A 27,521-nucleotide genomic window follows, 5' to 3' on the forward strand; every position below is an offset into this window, starting at 1 on the left:
TGCTTTATTTCACGTTGATGTTCTCTCCACTCTCATCTTTCTCCCTTACACCCTTGTCTGAACAATTACTTTTATTTTTCCTGTTTAGTTTCCACTCTTACTTCCACTCAACTTCACTTGATTACTTCTTCTGTCATATTTATGGTGCAGACAATGGTGGTATTTCATAGTGTTCCAGTTGTTTATAAGACATTGTAGATCTGGGTGTGCAGAGATGGTGGTGACCCATCAGCTATGGTTCACTGAATGATGGGGTCAAAGAAAGAGGGAGGCAATTGTGATGCAGATGGAACTTACATTAAGTGATAAGCTGATAAATATAACAACATTCTTTTTCATTTAGAGATGGCAAAGTTTGCCATGATTGTATTAATTTAACATTTATTACACACACAGCCCTTTGGACTAAATGTCTTTTGAAACTTTGGATAACTGCCTGATAGAAGTCATGCCACAGAAATTTCACTTGCACCAGATTAATGTGAGTTGAATGTGCACTTAAGTGGCCAGTTGTAGTTATTGTTTGAGAGGTTTGAGAGTGTCCGTGGAACCAGTGTCACTGCCCAAGCAACAAATTTAGAGTCTGAGAAGACAAAAGCAGGTCATCCACAGTATGACCTGACTATTCCAAACAAACTTGCTTGATTTTCATATGGTTGGGAATTTAATACATTTGCTTCTTTGATTTGTCGGTTGAGCATTATAATCATGTTATCTGTAATAAAAGTAGCTTTCAGTTGCATCATGATACTCACTTTAACTTAATATTCTTTTTCTCATAATTACTTTACCCTTGAGCTTTAAATCCAACATGTCTCTCATAAAACTGAATGTGCCTGGATCCAGTCCTGCTCTTGAAATAGAACCTACCCACAAACAAAATCTACATAAGTACATTTCTTAGACTTGGCAAATGATGATTGTGATACATCATCCTGACAACCGATTTTGTCTGTTGGTGTAAGTAGGACACAGGTTGAAGTCAGCTGCGAGACGTGCATGAGAGTGATCGTGTTTGGATAAAAAGTACATTTGTACTTGTACTGTTTCTGTCCGACTCTATCTCACATATTGGTTCTATTTTTTTTTCTTATTTCCCATCTCAACTGTAAAATAATAGATTTTTCAGTTCGCATTTAACAGACAAACATGAACACACTACCTTTTATTACACAATCCTAGCTGAGTCATAGTATGGAATTGCATTTAATAATCATATTTTCAAAACCCAGAATTATCGTCTACAACCAACTCATTAACTGATTATGCAGGGAACATAACATCTATATTTATCTAGCTTCTCCTCCCACGACTTCTACTTTTGTGTTTTCCTCTCCACTTTTCTTTGTTGTAGCCCATTACTGTACTTCTTCTCTCTTTTATCTTTTGTTTGGGAAGCAGAAAAACATTTATGAGGGGCTGATTCTGAGAGAACTGAGGAGTCGTGGAGTGAAGGATGGAGAGACGAGCAGACAAATGTCTGTGTTCTCATTTTCTGACTGAATGCTGGAAAAAGGAGCAGTGACAGGGTAATCATGAGAAAGCACTGCAGGCTTCAAAACGCAGCTGACAGACACCTCTGAAATATTATGCACTGACCAGGGGGGAGAGTGTATGTGTGTGTGTGTTTGTAAGTGGATGTGTCTCTCTGTCTGTCTCTTTGTTGTTCACTGATATCTAAGTTGTAAGCATGGGCTTACCTGATTATGTATTTGTTATGTATCTCATCTAATAGATTTCAAGTTCAGGAGGGCAAAATTTGTATCAGTCAGAAATGCTTTTTTCTCCAAGTAGTTTTGCAGGGTAATTTAACAGGTCTTATTTTCACTATTTAATTTGGTAACTGATGAACATTTTAGGAAACTTCAGTCTTTTCTGCTGTTAACTTGTAAAGGACATCCGCATCTCTTTATCATGTGTATATAGCTGAAAAAAGGGGAACTTTAAATGGAGAAAGTTAAGTTGCCCACTTTGCAAATAAATAGGTCAAAATTATAAAACGTTTGACCCATTATGGATTGAGGTAATACCATCGAGACCGTATATAACACACATATACATGCAAATGACAGTCAAGCTTACAGCAGAAATTTGCCCGACGTCTGCCGCACTGTTTAAAGACTGTGCTACACAGTGAACTGAGGCCAAGATAATTTTCAAAATATTTCTGCTTTATAAAGTAAACTGGTATCTATTTCAGAATGAAACTTTGCAAACACACAGTGTCCACTATGGTCCTCCTTCTTGCTAAGGTTTGTTTTTACAGCTCAAAAACCGGCTTCTACTAACTTCACATCGAGCAAGATACTGATTTGTTCTCCATTTCTTTGGTTAAACTTGAGAAAAATCTCTTGTGGAACACCATTGTTAAAATACCATGCTTTATAATGTATCTGGCAAGATATCAAACATTTCTCATGAATTATGAAATTATCTTAGCAGACCCCAGAAAAGCTCACACATTTGAACCCCTTAAATGAATCAATGAAAATACAAAGACATGTAAAATAGAGATTTTGCTGTAGAAAAACAGATCTTTATTTTGCTGCAGCCATAAGTAATTAAGAATAATTAAGAAAATAAGTTCTTAAGAAAACGTTATCCTTCATAATACCTAAAAAATGTTTCAGTGTAAAGTTTTACTTTGCATTCTCAGATTACTGAGACAGATATACAGATATAATATAGCAGTAAATCTATATTAATGTTAATGGAAGGATAAATGTCACATGTCTTGTAACATACGTATTTTAATTCCAAGATGAAGCCTTTAAATGTGGTTGTACATGTACACAGGCTTTATTTTCACATGCATAAAAACACATACACATGTATGTGTGTTTCTGCATCTGAAGTGTGTTGTACATCTTGTCATCCTTATCATTACTGACTTGCTTCTTTTGATATGGCAAGAGAATGAAACAAGGGAAATATAATCAAAGAAGTTGTGGACTGACTGGAATATAATGCATGCCCTTGTATTCAGAGACACGACCACACAGACTCACAAACATACACACACAATATAATCGCTTCTCCAGAATGAAAGATGTACGTGTGTCACTTATAACAGTAATTTATGCAGAGCCTTAATTGAAATTGTTATCTAAATCAATTTGGCAGACTTTAATAGAATGATAGCACAGAGGCTTCATGAGAGTCAGTTCCCCAGATGATGCATTTGGTAGAAAGCAAGACAGTTGGTGAGTGTCTGTGTATCTCTGCCAGTTGGAAACTGTGTTTTTTTCTGTGTCTTTATGTGTCCGGGCGGATATTCACACAGGGCTTATGATTTAATCCAATATTAAAAAGTCCATAATAAAGAAAACCCCACTGTGACTTAAAAGGAGCTGACAAACCATCATTAGGCTCTCCACATGTATCCATAATTATAAATCATAATACTACTTGTGTGTGACCAGGTTTAGAGTGTGAGGGTTCTGAAGGGACAATAACTTAAATGCTAAAGTAATAGATCTAATATGTATTTATATAAGTTTTCTTTTGTTAATGAGTGTTCTCACAGCTGACACAAGCAATGTCCAGTTTCTGCAACTCTCTTAATGTGCAATAGAATAGCAACATCTTTTGTCATTGTTCAGTCTGATTATGTGTTTCGACTTCAGTTGTTAGATGTGTGAGACTATCTATATCAGTGTGAACAGGTAATACTGAAGTGAGGACATGTGAGAAAACAATATTTGTAAATGTGATCATGTCCACTCACAGTAGGAGCATCCATAGACTTCTATGCGGAGACCAATCCGTCCCTCCTCGCTCCAGGCAAGCGGGATGAGCCTAAGGAAGCGAGCCACGATTCCCTGCTGCAGTTCATGACGAACTGCACTCTCAGAGTTCGAGTTTCCAGAGAAAGCCTGTGAACACAATCACACACACACAAATTGATTATCTCAAAGCCATATACAGTTAAACAACTATCTTTCAGATGTATAAAAGCGTATTTGTTCCAGTGATCACTTCCTTCCTTTAAAGAAGGAGATCACTTCCTGCCCTACACACAAATAATTATTAAGTCTTTGACTGAAATTTTCAACACAGTTCAACTGAAGGGGATTTCGAGAGGAAATAAAATATCAAGTTCACAGTGCATGGAAGAAAATCTACTGTATGTTAATAGCCATTGATATTTAGACTGATATCCGAGTCTCTGGCTTATAACCAATGGATTTTATTTTCTTGCCACATCAACACTCAGGTGTACACAGCTGTTACAAATAAGTATTAAAATGACAATTGAGCAGGTTGAGGGGTAATTCAGCCATGATCCTCTGTCATGGTCAGTGCACATGATTTAATCTGCTGTGCTGAATGATAAGAAAAAAACTGGAACTACTGGGGCTAAAAAATGCAATTTGTCAATTAGCAACTCGAGGTTAGCTCCAAAACTAAATCAATCTCTATAGATCCAACATGTTAAAATGCCCAACATGCTGCAGGAATGTCAAGTGCCAAGTCAAATTAAGTAAGAAGATTCCTCTGCAGAACATCATGGTATATTTTTGTTAATTAATTTATATAAATGATAGCATTCAGAAGAAATCATGCTTTGCAAGTGTTATGTATCTGTTCATATGTACATCTGTGACATAAAACATCGAAATGAAATACATAAGATGTAGTGATGCATGAATGAAGCCCTATCTGTAATTATTAACAAACTAAGGGTAAAATTAATGCATGAATGCAATGATTAGAAAACAGAAGCATGACTTTAAAAGCAACTGAATATTAATATAGTATTAGAAAGGCTTACAGCAATTAAACCTTTTTTTTTTTAAATGCTCTTAGACAACTTAATGGGAAGTACAGACCCAGTAAGAGCTTTGCAATTTCTTTCCCTCATGAATCTAGCCTCTTGTTTCTGTTATGTATTATTAAGAAAGTTGGGAAATTAACATTGTTTTTTACCACAGAAATTACTTATAAATTTTCATGTCTCCTTGCTTAAATCTCTGGACACCCCAACATAAAATGTTCAGATTTTAACAAATTTCACTACGAAATGCCACTTCATCCTAGACCTTTATGGCATAAAACCTTCATGTCTAATAAAATTAATCTAATCTAATAAACAGACACATTCTCAGTCAGATCTATCCCTTGCGACCATTTTTGGCAACAAAACTCAAACCATTGATGGTCAGACAAATTCAGGCCCTCAAAATTGATGCCTACAAACCAGTGGATGACAAATTGATGGCAATGTCCACTTTTTATGAATTGTCTCAAATTGGAACATGTGCAGGCTGATTTCTATTCATTATTACTTGACAGCATGAGTTGCTTCCATTTGTTGTTTCATGCATCGTTGCTGTGAGTGGATGGATGCCAGATCTCAATGACAGACTACTGGAGTGAATCTCCATACAGCGCATTCAATCTTGTTTTCTGATTTTTACCTGACTTTGCTTTGATTTTTATGGTGTTGTGGTTACAAGTAGAGAGCAATAGCTGAATGTGTGAAGGATGTGTTAAAAGCCTTCAAAAAAATGTTTCTTCTTAACATGGTAGATAATAGAAACAAAAATAAATCTGTCTTACAGCATAGGAGGTCATTGGATAATCAAAATTCTCAAGATAGACAATGGTTAACATGATCTGTATCAACTCCTGCCTTCTTGTTTTATTTGATCTTTCTTCCTGTCCTCTGCTCCTCGTGCCAAGTATATCCACCTTCACTTGGCCTGGAACATGATGGGAAGATCCTCTAACTGCCCACTAATCCACCTCACCACAGTCCCTAAACTATTTTCACCTCTGTGCTTCTTCCTTCTCAAATTAACACAAACACACACCACAACCCTGCTTCCTGTGCTATTCGTCTACGCACATATGCATTAAGCAGTTTGCACAAACCATTGTAAAGAGGCATCATTAATAACACAGCAGGTAACTAGATGAGAGCAAGTCACTAAGCAGAAATGTGTTATTTCAGATAACACAAGGAGTGGGAAGGGCAGAGGATGAGTGTGGCAGGGGAAAGAGGCTGCTCAGACAGTCTGCTTTGAGCTCTGAGCCGACTCCTCAGTGACCCGAGAATGTACCCCAGAAGATATGTTATCTGCAAAGGAGCGCAGGGTCAAGAGTTCGTAGTAAGCTCAACCACTGAACTTCGACTGTCCCTCACTTTCATTTTTAATCTTTATTTATCCTGGAAAGGTTAACTGAAAACACAAACACTGTTTTTATTACTGCCCGGCTTTAAATTTACACAGCTCCACAGGACTCATATGGGAGCTCTTCAGAATATTTTAACCGCAGCCTTTACTCTCTGCAGGTGCTCACATTCTGAGACCTGGGTTAAGTCACTTGTTCAGTGGTAGTATCCTGTTTTTGAAGAATGCTGCAACACTCACTGAGATCTGTATGCATGTTGCAAACCATGAAAAATGACATTTGTTGGTAATACAGCCTGCCTACTGGTCATGTCATAGTCATAGCATAGGAACCAGAAATGAGAACATGTTCTTTGAGGAAATTTTTACTTTTCTTTTTCAGCCAAAGTGAGACACAATCCTTTTTTTTTTGTCAACAAAAAGTGCACATTGCAGTTTTAATGTCAAGCTGTTTCTAGCTTTTCATAAATAACTGCTCCTAATAGCAACTCCACTCATGTAAACGGAATACTGTTAAACATTTAAAAAATTCAATTCAAGACCTTTATAAATGGAATACACCGATTTAGTTTATTTTTCAAGCCTTGATCAGTCAAAGCCTTTTACAAAACAAGCTACATTTCACCATTCACACACGTTTCCACAATTCTTATTCTATCATACATACATTCACACACAGATGATACCTCAGGGACAATGTGGGGCTCAGTATTTTGCTTTAACAAGCAAACAAGAAGAGCTGAGGATCGCACCACCAGCATTCCAATTAGTGGACAATCCACACCATCTCCCATTTCATAGAGATATTGGGCAAACTTGGAGAAGTTTACATCATACTTTTTGAGACCACATGAACTGAGCTATATTCACAATTTACCATATATTCCAAACTCCACGAAAATACATCAAAATATCATCTGAAAAAATAATCCTGTTGAAAATGTCCCCCAAAATGAGACAGATATTAAGTCACAAGGGCTAGAACTACCAATTCATAATTAGAAATAAAAAAATAATAACAATAAAGAGAGGGCTGCATGGTGGTGTGGTGGTTAGCTTTCCAGGTTCAACTCCCGGCCGGGGCCTTTCTGTGTGGAGTTTGCATGTTCTCCCTGTGTATGCATGGGTTCTCTCCGGGTACTCCGGCTTCCTCCCACTGTCCAAAAACATGCATGTTAGGTTAATTGGTGACTCTAAATTGTCCTTAGGAGTGAGTGTGCATGGTTGTTTCTCGTTTGTCTCTGTGTGGCCCTGTGATGGACTGGCGATCTGTCCAGGGTGTACCCCGCCTCTCGCCCGATGACCACTGGGATAGCCCCCCGCGACCCAACCGACAGATTACGCGGGTATAGAAAATGGATGGATTAATAAAGAGAAAAAATAATGCGGTCTATCTTCTGAGGTTTTGCTTGGGTGTATGTCGGAGACTTATTTTTGTCCAAACTCTGGACAGCCATCTCACTGCTTTTGTCAATTCATAATTCATAGGGGAGAGGAAGAAAAAGAACTAAACCATTTTTGTCTCCACCAAAAAGCTAAATCCCCCCCATTCCAATTTTTCATTTTCTCTATTGTGTTCATGCCGCCATTCTGCACTTATCTGTGCTTCGCTGAATGAACAGCTCAATTCAAAGACATTACTATGCAGAGTGGAGGGCAGAAAGCGGGGTAGTGAAAAGAAGAGAATGACGATGAGTAAAATGCCTTGGATGCTGAACACCTTGCAAAAATCTGCCAAGTCAACCATTTAATTCCCCCTACTCCAAAGTCAAATCATTAACCAGGAAACCAACGAGTAATTGGAACTGTATGTGTCACTGCATATAATGTGTGTGTGTGTGTGATTGTTTGTTTGAGCCTCTGTGCACGTGCATGCATGTATACGTGTTAGGAGTCTTAGGAGCTTACACACCAACGTTTTGTTTAATCAAGAACTGAAGAAATTTATGGCAACAAAGGCTGCAAAGGGCCTGGGTCCAGTTTCAGATTTGACTCAGTTTATGTGCGTGTGTATGTGTGAACATGTCTTTATGGAAGTGTGCATTTCTGTCCAAAACTTCAATCCTAGAATTGAAGCAGATTCATGGTTCAGCTCATTTTAGGAAACTGGACATGAAGTTTTTAAAGTTAGTAAGAGAAGCTTTGGATAGATGAAAACAAAGAAAAGCTGTCAACTGAGACCGGAAATCTATGAGATAAGTGCAAAGCAATGAGTGAAAACTTGACTAGGAAAACAAAAATAATGAGGGAACCTGAACGTCAGTCCGTCTCACTGCTTTTGGAACACCAGAGCTGCTGTCATTCAAGAAAGAACAAGCCAATCACTCTACCACAGCTGGTCAGCAAACATCCCTGGGGTCTGCTCTGTCTCACACACACAAACAGTCAGCATGTCAGCAAGATACATATGTGCACACACACACACACACGGCCATTATCTAACTGCTCAACAGCTCTCATTTCTACTCCCTGCTCGTTTAATTATCCTCCCTGGCTGCATGTTTTTCATTTCCTTGATGTGCATCTGTCCTCTCTGTCTCTGAGTGTCTTTTTGTGTGTCAGTGAATATCTATCTGTACATGAGTGTATATGTCTGTATTCGTGTGTCTCTGTTTTGACAGCCACAGACGGGCCTTTCCAATGGACAGATCTCCAGATACCGAGAAATAACAAGTGAAAGCTTTTTTCTGGCATTTGCTTGCTGCGGCTGGACTCTTTGTTAGACGAGCTCAGAGTCAGGGCCATTGTATATTTGTGTGTGTTTCCTCCAAACAGGCTAGGGAAATCAGTTTAGCCTGGTCTGGTCTTTTGTTTTTCCCGACAAGTGCCTGGGACAAAACACAGGGGCCATTGAGAAATTTTTGTTTCAGTGAGGCCCTCTGACTAGATGGGTTTGTGTGGCTCTGTGCCAAAAAAACAGGACAAACTGTAGTAATACTTAATCTCACATCTGCTCAGCAATATTAGAAATTTAGAAGTGGTACTTTTAATGAAAACATCCCTTTATGCTAACATGGCACTGATGTAGCTCTGCACCTTTAACTAATTTACTATGAATATACAAATAAGCCACCTCTATCTTCATTGCTTACTTGCACCTGGAACACACCTGTTCACTTTCTGTTTTGCTCAAACACAGTAAAAAAAAAACAAAAAAAAAACAGTATACTACACAATGTCAAGTTATTTTTATATTAAGGTAACTCAAAAACATAAAGAAAATACATTTAAAATAGACAGAAGGTAAGCAAATGAATCCATCAGAATGCCATGTTTCCAAAACCTCTAATTTACCTGTGCAGGCTAGCCTGGTACATTGAGCTTGTTCTACTTGACAGCATCCCCTCCAAACAATTACTGGTCAACTGGCTTCAGCAGATTATCTGCCAACAGGAACTGCCCAAACCAACTGAGTATATATATCATCATAATGTTTATATTTGGCAGATCTGGTGTTTAAGCCTGTAATTGTTAACCACTGGCTGTAATTTTTTCAGTACCACAAGAACAATCTATGCTTGTGAAAAACACTGGTATGGTAATGCATTGCATGTCCTGCTCTCTGTAGTGTTAAGCATTAACATTAAGCTTAAACATGCTGGTGAACAGCGCATGAGATGTTGAAAACATAAATAAGAAAAGTAGTCTGGTGATGAGCACTGTCACCTCACGGTGAGAAGATTCCTGGTTCAAATCTTGGTTGGGGAGCCTTCTGTATGGAGTTTACATGCTCTCTCTGTTTAAGGCTGGTTCATAATAGGCATGTCAACAACTTAGGGAGGATCTCAACTATTTGTAGATAAAATAATGATATTTCAGCAGTTGTGTTTACAGTTCACAGAAGCTTTTGATATCATCCTGTATGCTCTTGGAGAGCTTGCATCATGTGTCTTATTTTCTTACATTCAGTGGATTATTGAGAAGGACAGTATGTTTGAACTTCACTTTCACAGAGAGTGCTTTTGTTGATTTTTGCATATCAAAGGACATATAGCTAGTTCCAACATTTTTTTGAACGTTATTACATGCCTTTGTATCCATTACAGCTTGTATCCGCTCACTCTCTCATTAACTACCCTCACCTCCTAAAAGTAGTGATCAAAGCCTCGGTGATCAGGAGGAAAAGATTATTTTCTCTACTTGCCATTATTAGAGAGAGTATGATGAACAATTCCAGAGCATTTCATGCTAATGCTTTTTTCATACACTGCTTTTTTCTCATTTATCACTGGAGAGCAACTGTAAAAAGGGGGGAAAAAGAAAAAGGACTAAAAGTTAGGAAAAATGTCAGAATACTACTCTTTTTTTTTTCATAAATTCACACATACATACACAGGAGTGGAAAGAATATGGTTTTAAGAGCCCATTACTCAGTCTGTGAACATTTGACACCTTCTTTTGCTTCAGCTCACAAGAGAGCAACGCTGACGGAGTGAAGTCTCCATGCTAGTCTCTTCCTATAAGCCAACACAGTAGATGAAAGTGTGTTTGGCTGCTTGCATGCTTCTACACCTGTAAATAAAATGTGTGTCTCTGTGAGTGTGTGTGTTTTTTCCTATAATGCTAGAAGGGTTCAGCATTTGAATGTTTCTCAAGTCTAATTTCTCACATCCAGTCACTAAAATACATTTAAACTTAAGTGTAATATCAAAAACAAACATTTGGAAAGAGGTAAACTGCTCACCAAATTATTTGGGTATATACCACCTATCACTTACAGCCAAGTGGACTAAAAAGGAAACAAAATCTTAAATTCTTTTGAGGCTGTCAGAGGATATTGAGATAACCCAAAAGCGTAATTACACTATACTTTTCAGTGGCACATTTTTACTATGTCTGTACCCATACAAAGTTCATAGGGTCACTTAAGCTGTAATCATAATCTATATGATTTCAAAATTCCATTGTACACACTTTTCTTTAATTTTTCATTTCCAGCATTAAATCCTTATCTGGACTGAAGTGACATGACATTACAGAGGCTGTTGGAGAAGTTTTTACATCAGTGTTGATGAAACAAGGCATAAAAAGACATCTGAATGACTTGAAGCAGTGAGTCCTCTATGATGTAATCAGTTCAATTTTAAACATTTTGGACTTTAAACACTACATGAGATAATTCATATACAGTACCCAACAGCAATTGGTGAGCTGCAAAGATTACATTAAAAGTTGGGTGCTTGATTATGTCTCTTAGGAAATCATATGCTGGGGTCAATACAAGTCATGATCAAATCAAATGCACAGATCAAACTGAATGTTAACCCTTTGAATAAGTCAGTTTCATCTCCTCATTTTTCAAGAATAATTGATAGGAAAAAAAAAGTCATAACATAGGTGTTATGTTGATATAACATTAACATATATTGTTAATCTATTCTGACAACAATCATGGTGTTTTATTTCCGTCATATTACATTTGAAGACAATGCTTTACTCTATTGTGCTACTATCATGGCTCATAATAGAGTCCTGGCACAAGTCATAATCACTGATGCTAGGCATGTGGTCATCGTCCTAGAATATGAAGCTGGTTGAAAGGATTTCTCCATGCAGCTATAATATAAGGGTCTTATTCCAACACAGTGCTTTTAATAATATGAGTTAGAATAAAAAGCTAATTGAAATATATATATATATATATATATATATATAACCCTGTCACATCACATATTCCTGACATTATCACAGTAAACACGTTATCGTCTAACACTACACAACAAACACACTCACCAGTAACGCTAAAAATATCATTGTGATTAAAACTTTCAAAAAATAAAGCAAATACATGTAAAGCATAGTACATAAAGTGAAATTATGGAAGCTGCACTACTAAGATGTGATGAACCTTTTCGATCATTTAGTAACAGGTTGACATTTAGCAGACTGCAGACTTGCTCTCCAAATATAGATTTATCAGGCAGGTACAAGCAGCTTACATTTTATCATTCTAATGATGGATAGTATGCTGGATTTGCACATATCCTTAAAAAAACAGCAAAAAACATTACCAATGTGCACCAAACTCTTTCGCCTTCGCTCTATGTTTCTTGTATCTTACATTTCATTGTCCATGTGTATCATACATTACTAAACACAACAATAAACTGTTAAGACCGTATCTTGGCTCTCATGATAGTGCTTCAGTTAAAGATGTTGTTCAAATGTAAAGGTCAACAGACTCATTGGGCTTGCTGATTAATTCATACAAACTATCAGTGGACTTTGTGTACCATGGCTTCACAGCTTGCCATCTCCCTAACCTCAGGACACAGATCACAGTTTTGTATTGAGGCTCCACAGTCAGGGCTAAATTATGGTGCCATTAGGCCCCGGAATGGCCATTTTTTCAAGGGTCCCCCAACCCCATTAAGTACCGCCCCATCCAACCTCCACATTACCGACACTTTATTTTTCATACCGCAATGCATCAACAAACAGAACACATTAATACTGTTGTTGCTCCAAACAGAAGTTATATACTTTTAAGGTCACAATGGAGAAAAAAAAATAAATAAAAAAATACTCACACTCATATTATATCATATTTCACACATTCACACGCATGCAAACATGATTACCAGTGCTGAATAAAAACAAATCAAAACAAACAAACAAATAAAAACTAACTTGAAGAACACATTTTGGGCCTAAAGCCTCATAAAGTCTAACCAACCATAATAAATATGTGCTGATGGATAACTTCAAGGCATCTGTCTACAATGTGCAATACTCCACATCTTTACATAACATAGAAGGTAACAACTCATGTTACTTGCAGCTTTCAAATATCCCGCTAAGTATTTTTCATAATAGCCGTTTCTATTTTTGAGGTTTCCTTTTTTAACTCCACTTATACATTTAAATTTTTTTTTTAAATATATTTTTGCCTAAAGGAAGTTTGCGATATTAATATGAGCTTAAGCCAGGGTTTGAAGATCAGCAACTCATTCGCTGAACAGAAAAGACAGATACATTATACATTTGATAGGCAGGTGAGCTGAAATCAATATGTCAGCATGACACCAATCACACAGTTTTTTCTCCCACTATTCCTTTACCCCTTCTGCCTTGCTGCCGCACACACAAAAAGCTGGAAGCAGGCTACAAGACAAAATCTGAAATAATTTCAAAATCTCGCAGTCATAGTTTCTTGTCTTTTTAGCCTGGGAGCTGTCAAGTCTCAGTGTACTGGCCACAGCTAAATGAAGTCATTTTCAATTCAGTCTTTTAACATCACACCTTTCTCTAGACCAGCACACTATGCAACCAGGAATGAATAGCAGCTTCATATAAGAACTTATGGTAAGGAAAACCAAACATGACTAAATAGCATGTCATTATAGATGATTTACAGATGATGTTTTGGAACCTTCTGTCACTCACATGCTATGTATGTAAGCTGTAATGGGTCTCAGTAGAAATGGGCTAAACAGCCACACAGATACATAGGAATCTTGGGAAAGGTATTAGCAGTTAGCTACAGTGAGGAAGCAATCTTTCCTCCTTTGCTGTCATTACAGCTGTTTTGTAAGCATATGTGTTTATGTTTAACTGCACAGAGTGGATGCTGTCAACTTTTTCGATTCTGTGCAATTTTTTTAACCATTTTCCCATAGGTGTAAAGCTATTAATATAGTCTCACAAGTTCCTTACTTTTGCTGTTTCGGCACCTTTTCATCACCATTTAAATGGTTCATCTCATTTAGTTGCTTTGCAACTAAATCAAATAAAGGGATATCTGTTAATTGATTACCTGTCTGCCTTTCTTTGTTCAAAACCATTGTAATCATTATTATCATTATTATTCTTATCAGCTCACCTGTCAAAAAGTACAAAACATAGTATACTTCTTTAAACCGGTTCTGAAGGAAATAAAAATCTTTAATTCAAGAGTGTGTTAGGGCTGTGTAAACTAAAACCTAACCATACCAGCTTCTCGTAACCTCATAAGTCAATATTATATTGTGAACAAATTAACACGGAAAGTTAGCTAGACAACTGTGCTTTCTTTTTTTTCATTTTATGAAAAAAGTTGAATGCTTTAGTGAAGTCTTTTTGGTTTCTCACACTAAAATGTACACATTATTGCCTCTTTTCCCTCTCAATGTACTTTAAGGCAATCTAAATTAAAGCCTCTGCTGAATTCTTAAAAGGTAAATGTAAAAAGCACTTGATATCTATGGTCAATAAGAGGCAATAATGTGGAAGAATGTTAACTTTAAAACAAAGAAAATCAGTGAGGTTAAAAACAGATTTTCATCAATGTGTTTCTTTTGTTTCTCAGTCTTAACTATGGATTACAAATGATTAAGTCAGGTTGCAAATAAGAGACAGTAAAGTAAATACATTTATAATGTCAATGGCTCACTTGCTAGTGACACAGTTATTTTGCTTGGTCACAGAGTCTGGTTTGCTGAAGGAGCAGCATACTTCTGCAGGTGTTTGAATAGGGTTGTTGAAAGATATACTCTTGAAAAGAAATGTCATGAATACTATTACTTAAGTACACAAATGAACTTTAATAAGTTTGTGTTTGTTGGGACTGCATATTGCATTGGTGCTAAAGAACAATGTAAAAAGGGAAGCAGGCAGGAGAAGTGCAATGCAGTGCACTGGTGTTTAAATCCAGATGCATGATTTATCAGTGCATGCTCTGCAGATTCTGAAACTGAATTAGTCCTTACCACTGAGACATGGGGACTCGCCATTAATTTACCTGACAAACCACAGTCTAGTAGCTCTGCCCTTATGAGAATACAGAAACATATACATTTGTTCGCACTTAGACCAAGAGCACAGTTGTGCACCAAGAAGAACAGTTCTGAGAAGCTTTTTACATGCTCATTTCAACATCATTAGGCTCCATTTATATTCAGCCCATAGCAGTGGGGGTAGAACTTGCCTAAACTGTGTTGTTGCTTTTGCACATTTTCTGAATTTTCTTAGCAAAACTCAAGCTCAGTTTTATCTGTTGATAAATGAGTGCTGATATGTGTCCAAAACAATGCAACATTTTGAAATTGTTGCTTAAAGTTGTTTTCTATTCACACTAACATATTTAAATCAAAGAAAGAACTATCTATAGTCTCCATTTATGTAAAATGCCAAAGTTTTACACTAATGTTTAGGGCTATAAAAGGGAACCTTCTGTCAACCTGAACCAGCTTAGCAGCAATCACCATACTTTCCTTTTTTCATACATAAGACATGTACTCTATTGAAACGTACGACAGTAAGAATTTAAGATGTTTAGGCACATCTCAAGTATTATCAGTGAGGTATCTGTTTGGTCTCAAATTCACATTGAAATGTGAGAATGAGCTCATACATAGAATCAAAGTAACGAAAGCTATTTTCAGCAGATGGTATAAGGTCCTGACAAAGCCTTTAATAAAACTGAGCCAAAAAAAACAACAACCTTTGTTTACACCTTTATTACAAAACCCGCCTTTTAAGAATACATATGTGAAGCATTTCTCTGATATATCAGCCACAATCGTTTCTTATTACCTGAGAGTAGTAGCTAGCAAGCCCTTGCCAGCAAGTTTCTGTATCACTTCCCCCTGCTCTCCTTGCTTCCTTTTCAAGTCGGGTTCCAACAGTGTTTTGATGTAGAACATTGTTTTAATGACAGCTTCCACACCAGCCTAAGTGAGCCAGATCAAATAAGTACATATACCACAACTAGACTGAAATCCAGCCAATCAGTTAGTGGGGAGTACAACCATAGAATCCTTTAAAGAGCACATGTGAAGAAAATGACAGAAGAGCTGGATGTAGGGAAGTTATGCCATGTCTGTCGGCACTTATGAGAAACAGTTTTAATTTGTAGCACGCTAATAACCCTGAAGCCACGTGTATTTCAAACATTTCTAGGACACAAATATATTCTATAGCATAACAAGAATAGTAATGATGTACTAATAACTAGAAGCATGCAAATACATAAACAAATAAATAAACAGCAATACAATAAAACAAACAAAAAAAGCATTGCACACTCCAGCTCCATATGGATTTAACTTCAAAGATTATCGACATCTAAGCTCTTAGGCCTACATCGAGATCAGTGGTCAGGACTGTAATCCACTTGACAACCCTATTATATGTTGGTTTCTTCAACAAATCCGATTTATTTTCTGTCAGTTTTGTTCTGAGGCAACTGCTGTCTCCTATGAAGATATATCTGTGAGTAGTAGTAAATTATTAATTAAATCAAGGGTGCACTTATCAAGATTTTTTTGCGGCTGATTACAGAAAGCTGGTTCAGCCCAAACCAATCGCCTATCACATCACATGGTGTATCTGAAGCCTTCATTTTCTAACATAACATTATTTACCAATGTAATATTAACTTAACTACATTAACTACTTTTGTAACCACAGCAGCTGGTTCTCTGTTATTGTGAAGAAATTAAAGTATGTAAAAAACAAGCTGCCCTTCATGAAATAAAAACTAGAATAGAAGCTAAATGATGAAAACACAAAGTAAACAAATTGTACTGAGGCAATAACATTAAAACATTTTCTTGTGGGCTACTTATTTTTTCCCATTTTGTTTAGTTTAATTTTGATGTTGTGTAGGCCAGGAGTCCCCAACCATGGGATCATGAAGTATTTGTTACCCAGCTCCAAGTTGTCAGGAAAAAACAATCAAACTAAAATAATAGATAGAACAGAATGCATCATTGTTCTGACAAGTTTAGGTGTCATGGGTTTTTCTCTTAGCGAACATGCGAACATGTCCCACTGACTCACTTATTTTGGTGGCTTGGAGTCTATTCATTCATGTTCATCCTCGTACCTGACTGTTGGACATAGGCTCCACATCATCTAATTAATAATTTCAAATGGATTATTATTTGATTAACAAAATCTCTGTTGAATATATGGCATAGGGAGCTGTAGTTCACTCCAGTGAAGTTATCTTTTCTGTGCAGTGAAGCATTGTTTTACTGTAGGACATCTGCCTGCTGCTTTGATGCTGACAATATCAGGTAGGAAAAGGTTTTTTCGTCTATATTCTTTACCTGCGTATATCATCTGACCCGCATTTGAAGCCTCAATAGCTCAAAATAGATAATGTTACTCGTCTTAACTCCAGTCTGAGTAATCATTTTGCCCTGCATCACAGTTTGCTTGAGACTGTGCAGGTCTCCTCTCCACAGAAAATAAATGAACAGATACAGTTACATACAAACCCCTCTGATCTTTCCAGACCAGAGGAAATAACTTAGGACAAATTATTTCAGCCAATAACAATCGGTGTGAGATCGATTGGAGCAAACTTAATTCAAATGGAATTTAAGCCTACATTCAAACCAGGTTGAAACTTTTCTCGAAGGCACTTCACAATGATACATTACAAATGAAAACACTGATGATATCTTTTTTCTATTTTTACCCGACCAGTGGAAAGAGTACCTGCTATACTTTTAGCTTCTCATCTACATGAACATAAAGTCTGTAAAGTCTTACATTAAGAGATTAGTTTCAAAACACAGTTAAATTTGTTAAATATAAGAGGGTCATTTGCATTTAAGTTAAGGCAAAAAACAAAAAAGAATTAAAAATATGGACAGAATGAGAAATTTAAATCTATAACCACACGGATAGTTTTCTACAAGCGCTTTCAGTTATTCAACACACACACCTCAGATTTTTATGTTTACAGATTCAGGCACATAAATCATGGTGCTGCAACTCATGATTTAAAAGACAAAAAGACATGAAGATGATTACTTGAAAGCTTGCCAGGATATACTGTACATTTCAGTGACAAACTGTAGCTTTTATTGAGCACTCCAAAAGCCAAAAGTATAACTGAAATGTTTGAAATTCTGCAGAAGCAGTACATTAATTCAATTAATTTATTCAGCAATTATTGCCTAAGTGAATTTTTTAATAACAAAAAAAGTGAATATTCAAGCATTATGTTGAATAATTAACCAAAACACAATTTTATTTATTCCATGTTAGCATTTGACCTTATTGCATTTATCATTAAGGTAAAAACCAATTAAATAATACCTAAACACAAATCCAACCAAAGAGTGCTCGTCTATCTTTAGGGTTGCTGTTTAGCCAATTAATTCAGGTTTGCACTGATCACCTTTCGTAAAAACAGTTTTATTTAATTATCACAGGTACTCTTTAATGTCAGTGTGACTCCTAAGTGACACATTAATGAGCTGATATTTTTACAAAGCCAATACTGCAGTTGCCAGATCTTTACCTATTATGCTTCAAAGTATATTATAAAGTCAACAGTGGCACTAACACTCTTGCTTCGACTAAGAGCTGTCCCCTCCCAGTTTGGCAGGGAAAGAGTTAAGTCATCAGTGAGGAGTAACAGCAGGCGGTGATTGGTGGCAAAAGGTTCCTGAAAAGAACCCTCATGCATAAAAGTGCAGGACAGGTGGTTTTCTCTCCAGGGATCGCTGTGTGAGCCTCATCCAGTGGTGAATAGGATTGAGCCAAACGTGATTGAATGGGCTGAAACAGGGCCTGATGGTAGTGGTGTGTGTGTGTGTGTGTGTGTGTGTGTGTGTGTGTGTGTGTGTGTGTGTGAGAGAGAGAAAAACATTAAACTGGCTTATGCGCTCCACCATCCCCACCCTTCCCTTTGATCAATAGCACTGATTGCTCCAATATCATCACCTCTTACAGACACACTCCTCCAAAAAATGGTTGAAAGTTCTGCAGAGGCTGATCTTAATCATCAGAAAGCTTCAGTAGTAGCAGAAGTGTGGATGTGCATTCTTGTAAACTGCTGCTATCCCATAACCTTCTCTAAAAAAGACCAGACTGAAAAACCAGTCTCTATTTTTCTTGTTACTGCATGGATTATTGATGGGATATGTCCCAACTTGAAATGATTGGCTCCATATTTGTTTACATAATATTGTTGAATAACACCAGCAATAAATTAAAAAATAATATATGTGTCATACATCTAAGCAAAATAGGGAAAAATAAAGTTGGCTGTCGTAGAAACAGCAAGAGAGATGAATGTCTTAGATTATTTGTACAAATATTAGAGGCAATGAATCAAGGTTAATGGCAGAGGGAAAACACTTCAGAATGAATAATAACCACCAAACAATTATGATGCAGCACACAAAAACAACAGTTTAATTTAATTTTAACCATAAAAGATCCGTTCATGTCACTGCAACAAATTCTAAAAGCTTTTAGGGGGCTGAACACAAAGTGCTACACCAGCGCTAAAAGTGTGCACAAGCAACATGTTTTATGGAGGAACCCATATGCCAGTAAGATATTTTTATGATGTTTTCCATGCAGGTTGGGAAGGGTTCCAAGATTCTACTTTTGCTTTAGAGTTCTTGTTTTCATTTACTCTTTGGTAAGGTTTAGGTACCAACACCACATGCTTAGATTTAGGAAAACTTTATGGCTTGGACAACATTAATGACAACTGCAATGACACACCTCTACCTTCCTTAAGCAATGTGGAAGATCATTTATCAGACTATGTTGCACATTGAAAATTGATGCTAAAGAGCTTTGAGTTGAAAACAGGCATATATTATTATATCATATATTTACATGTATGTTTCAAAATAAAGCCTCAAATCTTTCTGTCCAAATCATGTAATCTATTATTTAAAACAACTGCTGCATCCAAGAGGAGTCTTAATTTCACTGACAAACCTCTTGATGAATAACAAGCAGATGAGAATCAGATGGACAAAAGCAGAGCAAACGCATACCTTTGTCCAAGATTGGAGCATATAAACAGCTGCCCTCCGCTTCATGTCCGGGTTTTAGATTTCTGCGGTCTATCTTGGTGCATAATTCATGCCAGGGCTATTCCTGTCCTTTCATCTCCCATCTGTTATCACCTGTAGCCTTCCACTATACAGCAACAGTAAATAGTTTGGCCCATTAACCCATTAGCTAACAATCATGGGTCTTCAGCTTTCCTGTTCAAGTGCTTGCTAACAGGGTAGAAATGGAGATGTGGTGGTTTGGAATAAAATATGTGGAAAATATAGCCAGAGAAAGCATCTGTATAATTTCAAAGAATGAAGTGCAGTGGCTCACTCATCTCAGCTTGACCAGTGCTGGAATAAGATATTTGGCTGGAAAGTTAAAGTTGGTAAAAATAGAACAAGTATGATCAATATTAATATCTACCATGCTGTGAAACACACAGATGAGGTTAACTGCTCTAATTAACACACGGTATAAAGAGGGCTGTCATGTTTTAATGAAAATATACCCTTTTGGAGTAATCGTTCAGTGATCCAGTGGGACGTAATTCATCAATCAATAATTAATTTATTTAAGCAAATGAAAAAATACATTAGGTTCACAGTGAGCTGACAAAAGTTTGATTTATTTTTCTCCTAAAAAAACCCAAACACTTTTCAGTAAAAATGCGTTATTTCTAGGAAAAAGAATGTCATGAAAAATTCGTAAGATTAAAATAGGTACTAACAATCATAATAATAATGTCCAAACGCAATAGCTTTTAGTGGTTAATGTGATTTAGCCAAATCCAATTTACACACTTTTTCCCATTTCATAGAACAAAACTAAATACTCTAAAAACTGTTTAGAAGTTTGACTACATAAAAGAAAATTTATATTGACTGAAGTGAACAGTAAAGCCTGTGACTGAGCATTTAAAGTTTGGATCAACGACTGAAAAAGATTTACTTTAACAAGGTTGCATATTATGTTATTTATATATATATATATATATACACATATATTTCTATATATGAAGTTAAGGGCTCATACAAACCAATTTGAAGTGAAGAAGCAGTGGGTAAATTTGTAAACATAGGGTGTGCCTTGTGGTTTTCGGTAATGTTTAACAGAGATGGTATTTCCAGTCAAATGGTGACGTGTGTGATATGCCAAGACAGCCAATGTTACAATGCCAATGGGACACAGACACTGAAAATACAAGACAAACACATGTTCACTGATGCTCCAGATGTACCCGATTGTCAGCTTGCTGTATAAGGCCCCTAAGAAATCAGTCGTGTCAACTTGTAAGATGGGGCAACATTTTCAAGGCTGACAAATGGCGACAAGGTTAATCTAACATTTAGCAACACATTATCAGCTGTGTGCTGATGCATTCGAGTCCAAATCCCATATTATCTGTGAGCCCTCCTCCCATGTCAGTTCAGTGTGAGAGCATCAGATGCTGTTTTGCTCTTCTCCATCTGATCTGTTTCACAGGTATTTGGGTGCACTTGTGTCTCTACGCTCATTAATTACAGGCCCAGCTTGGGTTGTGTCTCCTCAGTTTATCTCTCTTTTCATGACATACACATCCCAGAAAAGAGTGTATTTCCCCTTCTACACAGCTGTATGTTTAACAATGTTTTAAGGAAAAATGGTGACTGTGGGGAGACGAAAGGTCACAAGAGTGAAGATAAATCTGAGATATTCTAAGGCATGAAAGAATTACTTTTCATAAATAAATAATATAAATGCTTAAATATATACTTTCAGTGAAAAGAGATCAGTGTTTACGATTACAATTAATTCCTAAAATACTGTTACTAATTATATAATACATACAAATTCTCTTTAATTTTACAAATCATTCTTAAGTTTTGAATTATAATGAATGTGGTGCAATGCACTGTTGTGCATGGGATCAGATATAACACCTATTATAACCACCAAAAAAGGGCAACATCAGTTATATATTATTGGTGTATATATAGTATATAGTAATATATATTATATTTTCAACACTTTATTTCACTATTACATGGCCCTCTTTGATGGAGGACCGAAGCAACAGCAGTTATTTTACTTTGCAGAACTGTTGCTATATTATACACACATTAAATGGATTTTTATCAACTCACCCAAATATTGCCATCTTGGTGATATGGTTTCCAGTTCCTTCCTGTATCACTGTAGAGGAGGCGGTATCGAGTTGTCCAGTCAGAACTGCTGTAGCGGCCTTGTGTTGCTATACCGCTCACCTGCTTTCTGGAACCAAGGTCCACCTGTAGCCATTGGTAATGGTCACTATCCAGAGGTGACCATCCACCAGCCCCTGCAGAGTCAATGACATTTTATAATAAGTGCTAAATCGAGGACCGTCTACATCAAATATCTTACCTTAGAGTAAAATACAATGTCTCTGATAGATAAATATTAATAACAAAGAAATGAAAGCTGCTTCCCTTCAAGTCAAACCGGTTCTGAAGGTATGATAGGCAGTGCACAGCATGGTACTGCCATAATGATATTTTACAAAGAGAATACATAGTTATAAAGCTATAGTCCATCCTGTTGTTAATGGTTAGTGTCCAGCAGAGCAGCCCAGACATTATGTGCAAGACAGGCACTGGCATATGAAAAGTGATATTTTATTAAGAGCTTTTTGTGCAGGATTGGCTGATACAGATGAACATGTTTCTCAACAAGGACAAGTACTCTCCCCTCATTATGATATAATCATCAACTCACAAATACAGCAGACAGCTCAGCTTAAAGACAAATGGCACAAGTCATTATGACATTTCAGAATGGTTTCCATTTCGTGTTGCTATGCATTGTGGCAGTTTATAAATGTTGGGCTGCACACTGCAAATATTATTCGTTGTCAGCTCAACAGACCACAACATTATGTGAGGGTAACTTTATCAATTAATTGCTAAAGTAAACAACGACCTGTACACACTTAAATTCAAGTAAGTAGAAATGGAAAGTACTGTCCTGCAGTTCACTTCATACTGACAACACCTGGTTATCATTCCCACCCAGGCCGGTTTAATAACTGCATCAGTTAAAATAAACCAAAGATTTTGGCTATTCTCCACATGGACAATGTGCTCACGGGAAAATACATGTCTGGAAGTTGATAGTGGGATCGTCTGACCTCTTCTGTACCTTTTAGCATAAAGGTAAGAAGCTTTTCAAGTATATTCAGAGGCATCTCACAAGCTGAAAATTATAAACTTACTGAAGTCAGAATATGCTCTACTGGGGGTATATATTGCTTTAAAGAAAATTACAATCTCTGAAAACATGAAAAAAAGAGATTTAGCAGCATTTTTTCCATGCCAATGTGGACTGTTGGAATAGATGACTGATGACTTGTTTCCTAATCCACTCAGTAGCAGTCAGTATTCTTGTGATAGCCTTAAACCTCAAGACTCTATATCCGTTGCCATACAAACACTCTTGTGTCCTCTAAAACTTGCACCCTTCACACCCCCAGTCAACTACCTGAGGCCGAGCCAAACTCTCCTCGCAGGTTAAATGAGCCTCAGGTTAAATAATGCTGACAGAAAAGAAAGAGGCAACATCCAGACAGAAAGGAACAGAAAAATGCCAGAAAGGATGCCAGGGACCCAAATTCCATGTGCTGTCAAAGAAATGTGTGAGTACAGCGTATGTTGGATAATGTTATGGAAATCAACCAGGGTACCAGAAAATTGCCCCAAAAAAAACACACAAAAAAAACAAACAAATGTGGGGACAAGTGAAAGCAAAGGAGATAAGTCCAAGTTAGTCCAAGAAAACACCAGTGACTGCTAAAAGGGTAGACCATAGTAGAGAAGGGATGAGAGATGACAGACTTATGATAAAATAGATGGGCCACAGTTTGCAGTGTTACCCCCTCCCTCCAACAAAAATCCTATATCTTATCCAATTACAAAGCCATTACACTTCGGCTCCGGACCTGACAGATAACCAGGCTTGTATCAGTGGATACGTCAATACCTCAAAAACCCGTCGCAGCGAAACCATTCCCCAGAGGGGATAAAACACTATGGAAAGGAGAAAGGGTGGGAAGGTTGGAGGGTGGTGTTGGTTGATAGGGTTTGGAAGGGGCAGGGTGTTAGTGATAAGTAAACAGAAAGCGGAGAATAAAGATTAAGAACGCAAGCTAAGCGGACAATGACCAAGGCAATATGACACTTTGTGCAAGATAGGAGGATGAGGTGATGGAAAGAATGAAAAAAGGTGTATGTGATCGGGTGGTCACAAGAAATAGGACAGGAGAGAAGAACGGAAACAAGGGAGCCCGGAGCAAAAAAAAATTATAAAAGAAGATTTTACAGCCTAGTGCTTTTGAAACCGGAGATGAGATGTGTGCAGATGTGTTGGAAAAGAGATGCAAAGCAATTATGGTAAAGAGGGTGATAGATATGAACAAAATCTAAGAGGGAGCAGGAAACTTTGGAGAATTGGAGGGGTCTGGGCTGGACTAGAGGATTACAAGAGAGACAAAAGAGAGCAAGAAAGAAACATTGTAAAAATGCATTGAGAATTTTACACCGAAGAGGTGGTGATCTCAGCTGTTAAAGTATTTCAACAAGAAGTTCATCTGAATGCCAAGAAATAAATGGGGCTCCATAGAATAGAATAGAATAGAAAGCTTTATTGTCATTAGAAGCACAACAAAATTAAGGTGCATCTCCAAATTGTGCTTATATATACACATGAAAATAACATATAAACAATGTTAAAATAACATAAAAAAGGCCTGCCATTTTGCATACGCACAAACATACAACTGAGCAAGACACATAGCCACACAGCTTAATAAAGGATTGTGCTTTGGTGGCATTATTGCGCTTGTGGAGACAGAATATTGCATATGTTGTGAAATTTGCAGATGCATTAACAGTATTAAGGCAGTTCACGCATGTTTTTTTTCAGTGGCCCCCTCAAATGCACTACCTGCACAGTGTTGAGTTTTCTTATGACATCTTAATCTGATGATAGTAAAATCTTATCTTAATAAAACCATTTGATGGCTCTCGATGGATCCAGTGAAAGCTATCTTTGCAAACATATCTGTTGTTATTCAACTGTCCTCTGTTGAGAATGTGCTCAAGTGCACAATTTTCCAGTGTTTGCCAGTGAGAACCAAAAAGTAAGAAGTTAGCAAATTTTTTCACCCCACCGGTGAAAGGCTCCTTATTTGGTTGTTTCTTGTCGTTGAGGGAATCAAACCAGTCATATTTTCTGCTCTGCAGCTTTATTGCTTCAATGACCACAGTCATACCACTGATGCTAGGTCAGCACACCTTCAAACCAGAAAAAGCACAAGAGGCCTAATCGGTGTGTGTTGAACCCTATATTTTGTATGATAGTTCTAGACCTCAGACACTTCCCATTCCCTGTGTGACTGTTGTATTTAATGAAAAGATCTGCTGCTCACCGTTCTGATGACCTTGGATTTTCCTTCAGAACTAGTCCTGTGACTCCAACACCCAGTTTGCATCTCAGCCAATGAAGCCTGTACTTGCCAATGAACCTTAATCCGCATCCTTCGTTCCGGCCTCATTCTTTTTACCAAATGCAACATTCCAGCCATAGCTGTATTGCTGGTGTTTTTACCATGCGTGTGTGTCTATGTATGTTTATGTCCTCATGGCAAAATGTTGTCCTAAAGGCACCCTAATTTGGTATTTTTGAGTTTTTGAACCATCATAATCTTTATGAACGCATTAGTGTTGCAACATATATGAACCTGTATTGCTTTGTGGTGGAGATCAAAATGAAGGGAAAGTTAGTAAATGGCCATGATGAGACTATTGAGTGCCGTATGTTCATGTAGTAATAAAGTAATGACTTTGGAGAACTCATGGGTTGGAACATCAGCATCTTCATGCAAACTGCTGTCAGTGTGAACCCACTGCATGATGGTGTGAATGGTCTTTTTGTGAAATTTTTTTTTAATAATATCCAGTCAATTCAAGTTGAGTATATCCTCACATCCAAAAGTCTGAAGACCTATCTTATGATAGGAAACAATCAGTTTCAAATACAATGTAAGGGGGAGTTCTGGCATTGTTATAGCATTTCTGTCACAGACGATTCTGTCTGAACCAATCTGTCTAAAAGAAAATTAATAGGGAGATCATTTCATTTTAAGGTCTGAATTTAAAGGGGTTAAGGAAAGGACAGAGAGTTAGTTAAGGAAGTGCAGTTGAACAGGGAGGATAATGCAGAAGGCATGTTAGGGTTACAGGGTTACCAAAAAGAACAGATGGGAATGAGAGGAAGTAAGTGAGACTGAAATGTCCGGAGAGAAATATGGGTTCAAAAGATCATAAACGTGATGGAAGCTATTTGAGAAAGAGTTGATGCTAAAAAAAGCAACAAGAGTTGAGAGCTGTGGGCTACAGAACTCAATGTTAAAGGTTGGGGAGGAACAAGGGACACAAGAGACAAATTAAGATGAGTTGGAGCAATGGAAAAGTATAAACCAGAGAAGGGAGGTAGACTGATGCTGTCATAATGGAGAGAATGATTTTTTCCTCAAAAAAAAAAAAAAAATCTTGTTAAAATTAAAGAGTAAAATAAAAAGAGAAAAATATACAAAACCCCATATAACATTACATATCAGGGCCTAATAAAAACAACTCAGCTGATCATTGCCAAGTCTTAATTTTATCCAATCAATCTAATCTAATCTAATCTATCTAATCAAGTCTTATTTTGTAGCCACAGGACCCAGACACCTTGCAGTCATTTGAGCCTAACATGAACTCCTTGTTTACCAAAGTATTCAAGAGTAAAATGCGAACACATCTGTCTGACAACTAAAGCTTGACTGAAACTGGGTTACACAACATGACAATGATCCTAAGCACATCTGCTAACAGAATGACTGAAAAATATAGGAATCAAGGTGTTGCAGCAGTCCAGTAACCGACTGTAGAGTTTAGCATAAACTAATGCCACAAACCTCAACTGAGGCAAGAATGTAAAGAGCCAAAATACTTGCACAACAATTTGAGAGAATGATAACATAATTGTGTTATTACTGTTAAAGGTGGTTCCGCAAGCTATTGAAATATGTTTTGGACTTAGTTTTCCCACACATTGCTTCTGCATTTTGGCTTAGCTTTTGTTAAATTGATAAGGATTTGGTGTAATATGTGAAATGTTGTTTTTCATCTATACATTGAAAGAAATGTAAAACCTGTCAAAGACCAGAACATTTCATATTAAGTGGGGAGAGAAAAAAATTAAGAAATGTGAGACAACGTTGACAGAATACAGTAAAGATGGAGGATCCTGGAAATGGGAGAATGAAAGGTGAGAGTGTGAGAGTTAGTGAATGGTAGCATCAACCAAAAAAAAAAAAAAAAAAGGAGAGAATGGGAGGAGTAGGGGAGGCGAGGAGTGTCAGGGGACTGCCACCATTCTCTCGCCTGTCACATACACAGATGTTCAGGGAGGAGAAAAAAGCAGGAGGATGATAGGTGAGAGAAAAGGGGGCACAGAAGGTCTAGACACCACCTCTGAGGAAAAAACTAAGAAAAAGCAAAGAGCAAGTAACAGAGAGACAAAGATCAGGAAATAACAAAAGAGGGAGAATAAGTATTATCAAAGAGTAAGAAAGAAAGCACTGAG

The 27,521-nt window shown here is 37.1% G+C and overlaps 1 protein-coding gene across 2 annotated transcripts in view; it reads right to left on the reverse strand.

Annotated features, from left to right (window-relative positions):
• cntnap2a (contactin associated protein 2a) overlaps positions 1–27,521 on the reverse strand; it is a 304,756-nt gene that overhangs the window by 151,488 nt on the left and 125,747 nt on the right. For both annotated transcript variants that reach the window (XM_072378428.1, XM_072378427.1), the window contains exons 3-4: positions 22,001–22,194; positions 3,728–3,875 (exon numbers count right to left, since the gene is read on the reverse strand). In XM_072378428.1, the coding sequence (XP_072234529.1) occupies positions 3,728–3,875; positions 22,001–22,194 (342 nt within the window). The remainder of the gene's footprint in view (positions 1–3,727; positions 3,876–22,000; positions 22,195–27,521) is intronic.

This window comes from Leuresthes tenuis, unplaced genomic scaffold (assembly GCF_036924035.1).
Source record: "Leuresthes tenuis unplaced genomic scaffold, fLeuTen1.0.hap1 SCAF_24, whole genome shotgun sequence".
Lineage (NCBI taxonomy): Eukaryota > Metazoa > Chordata > Actinopteri > Atheriniformes > Atherinopsidae > Leuresthes > Leuresthes tenuis.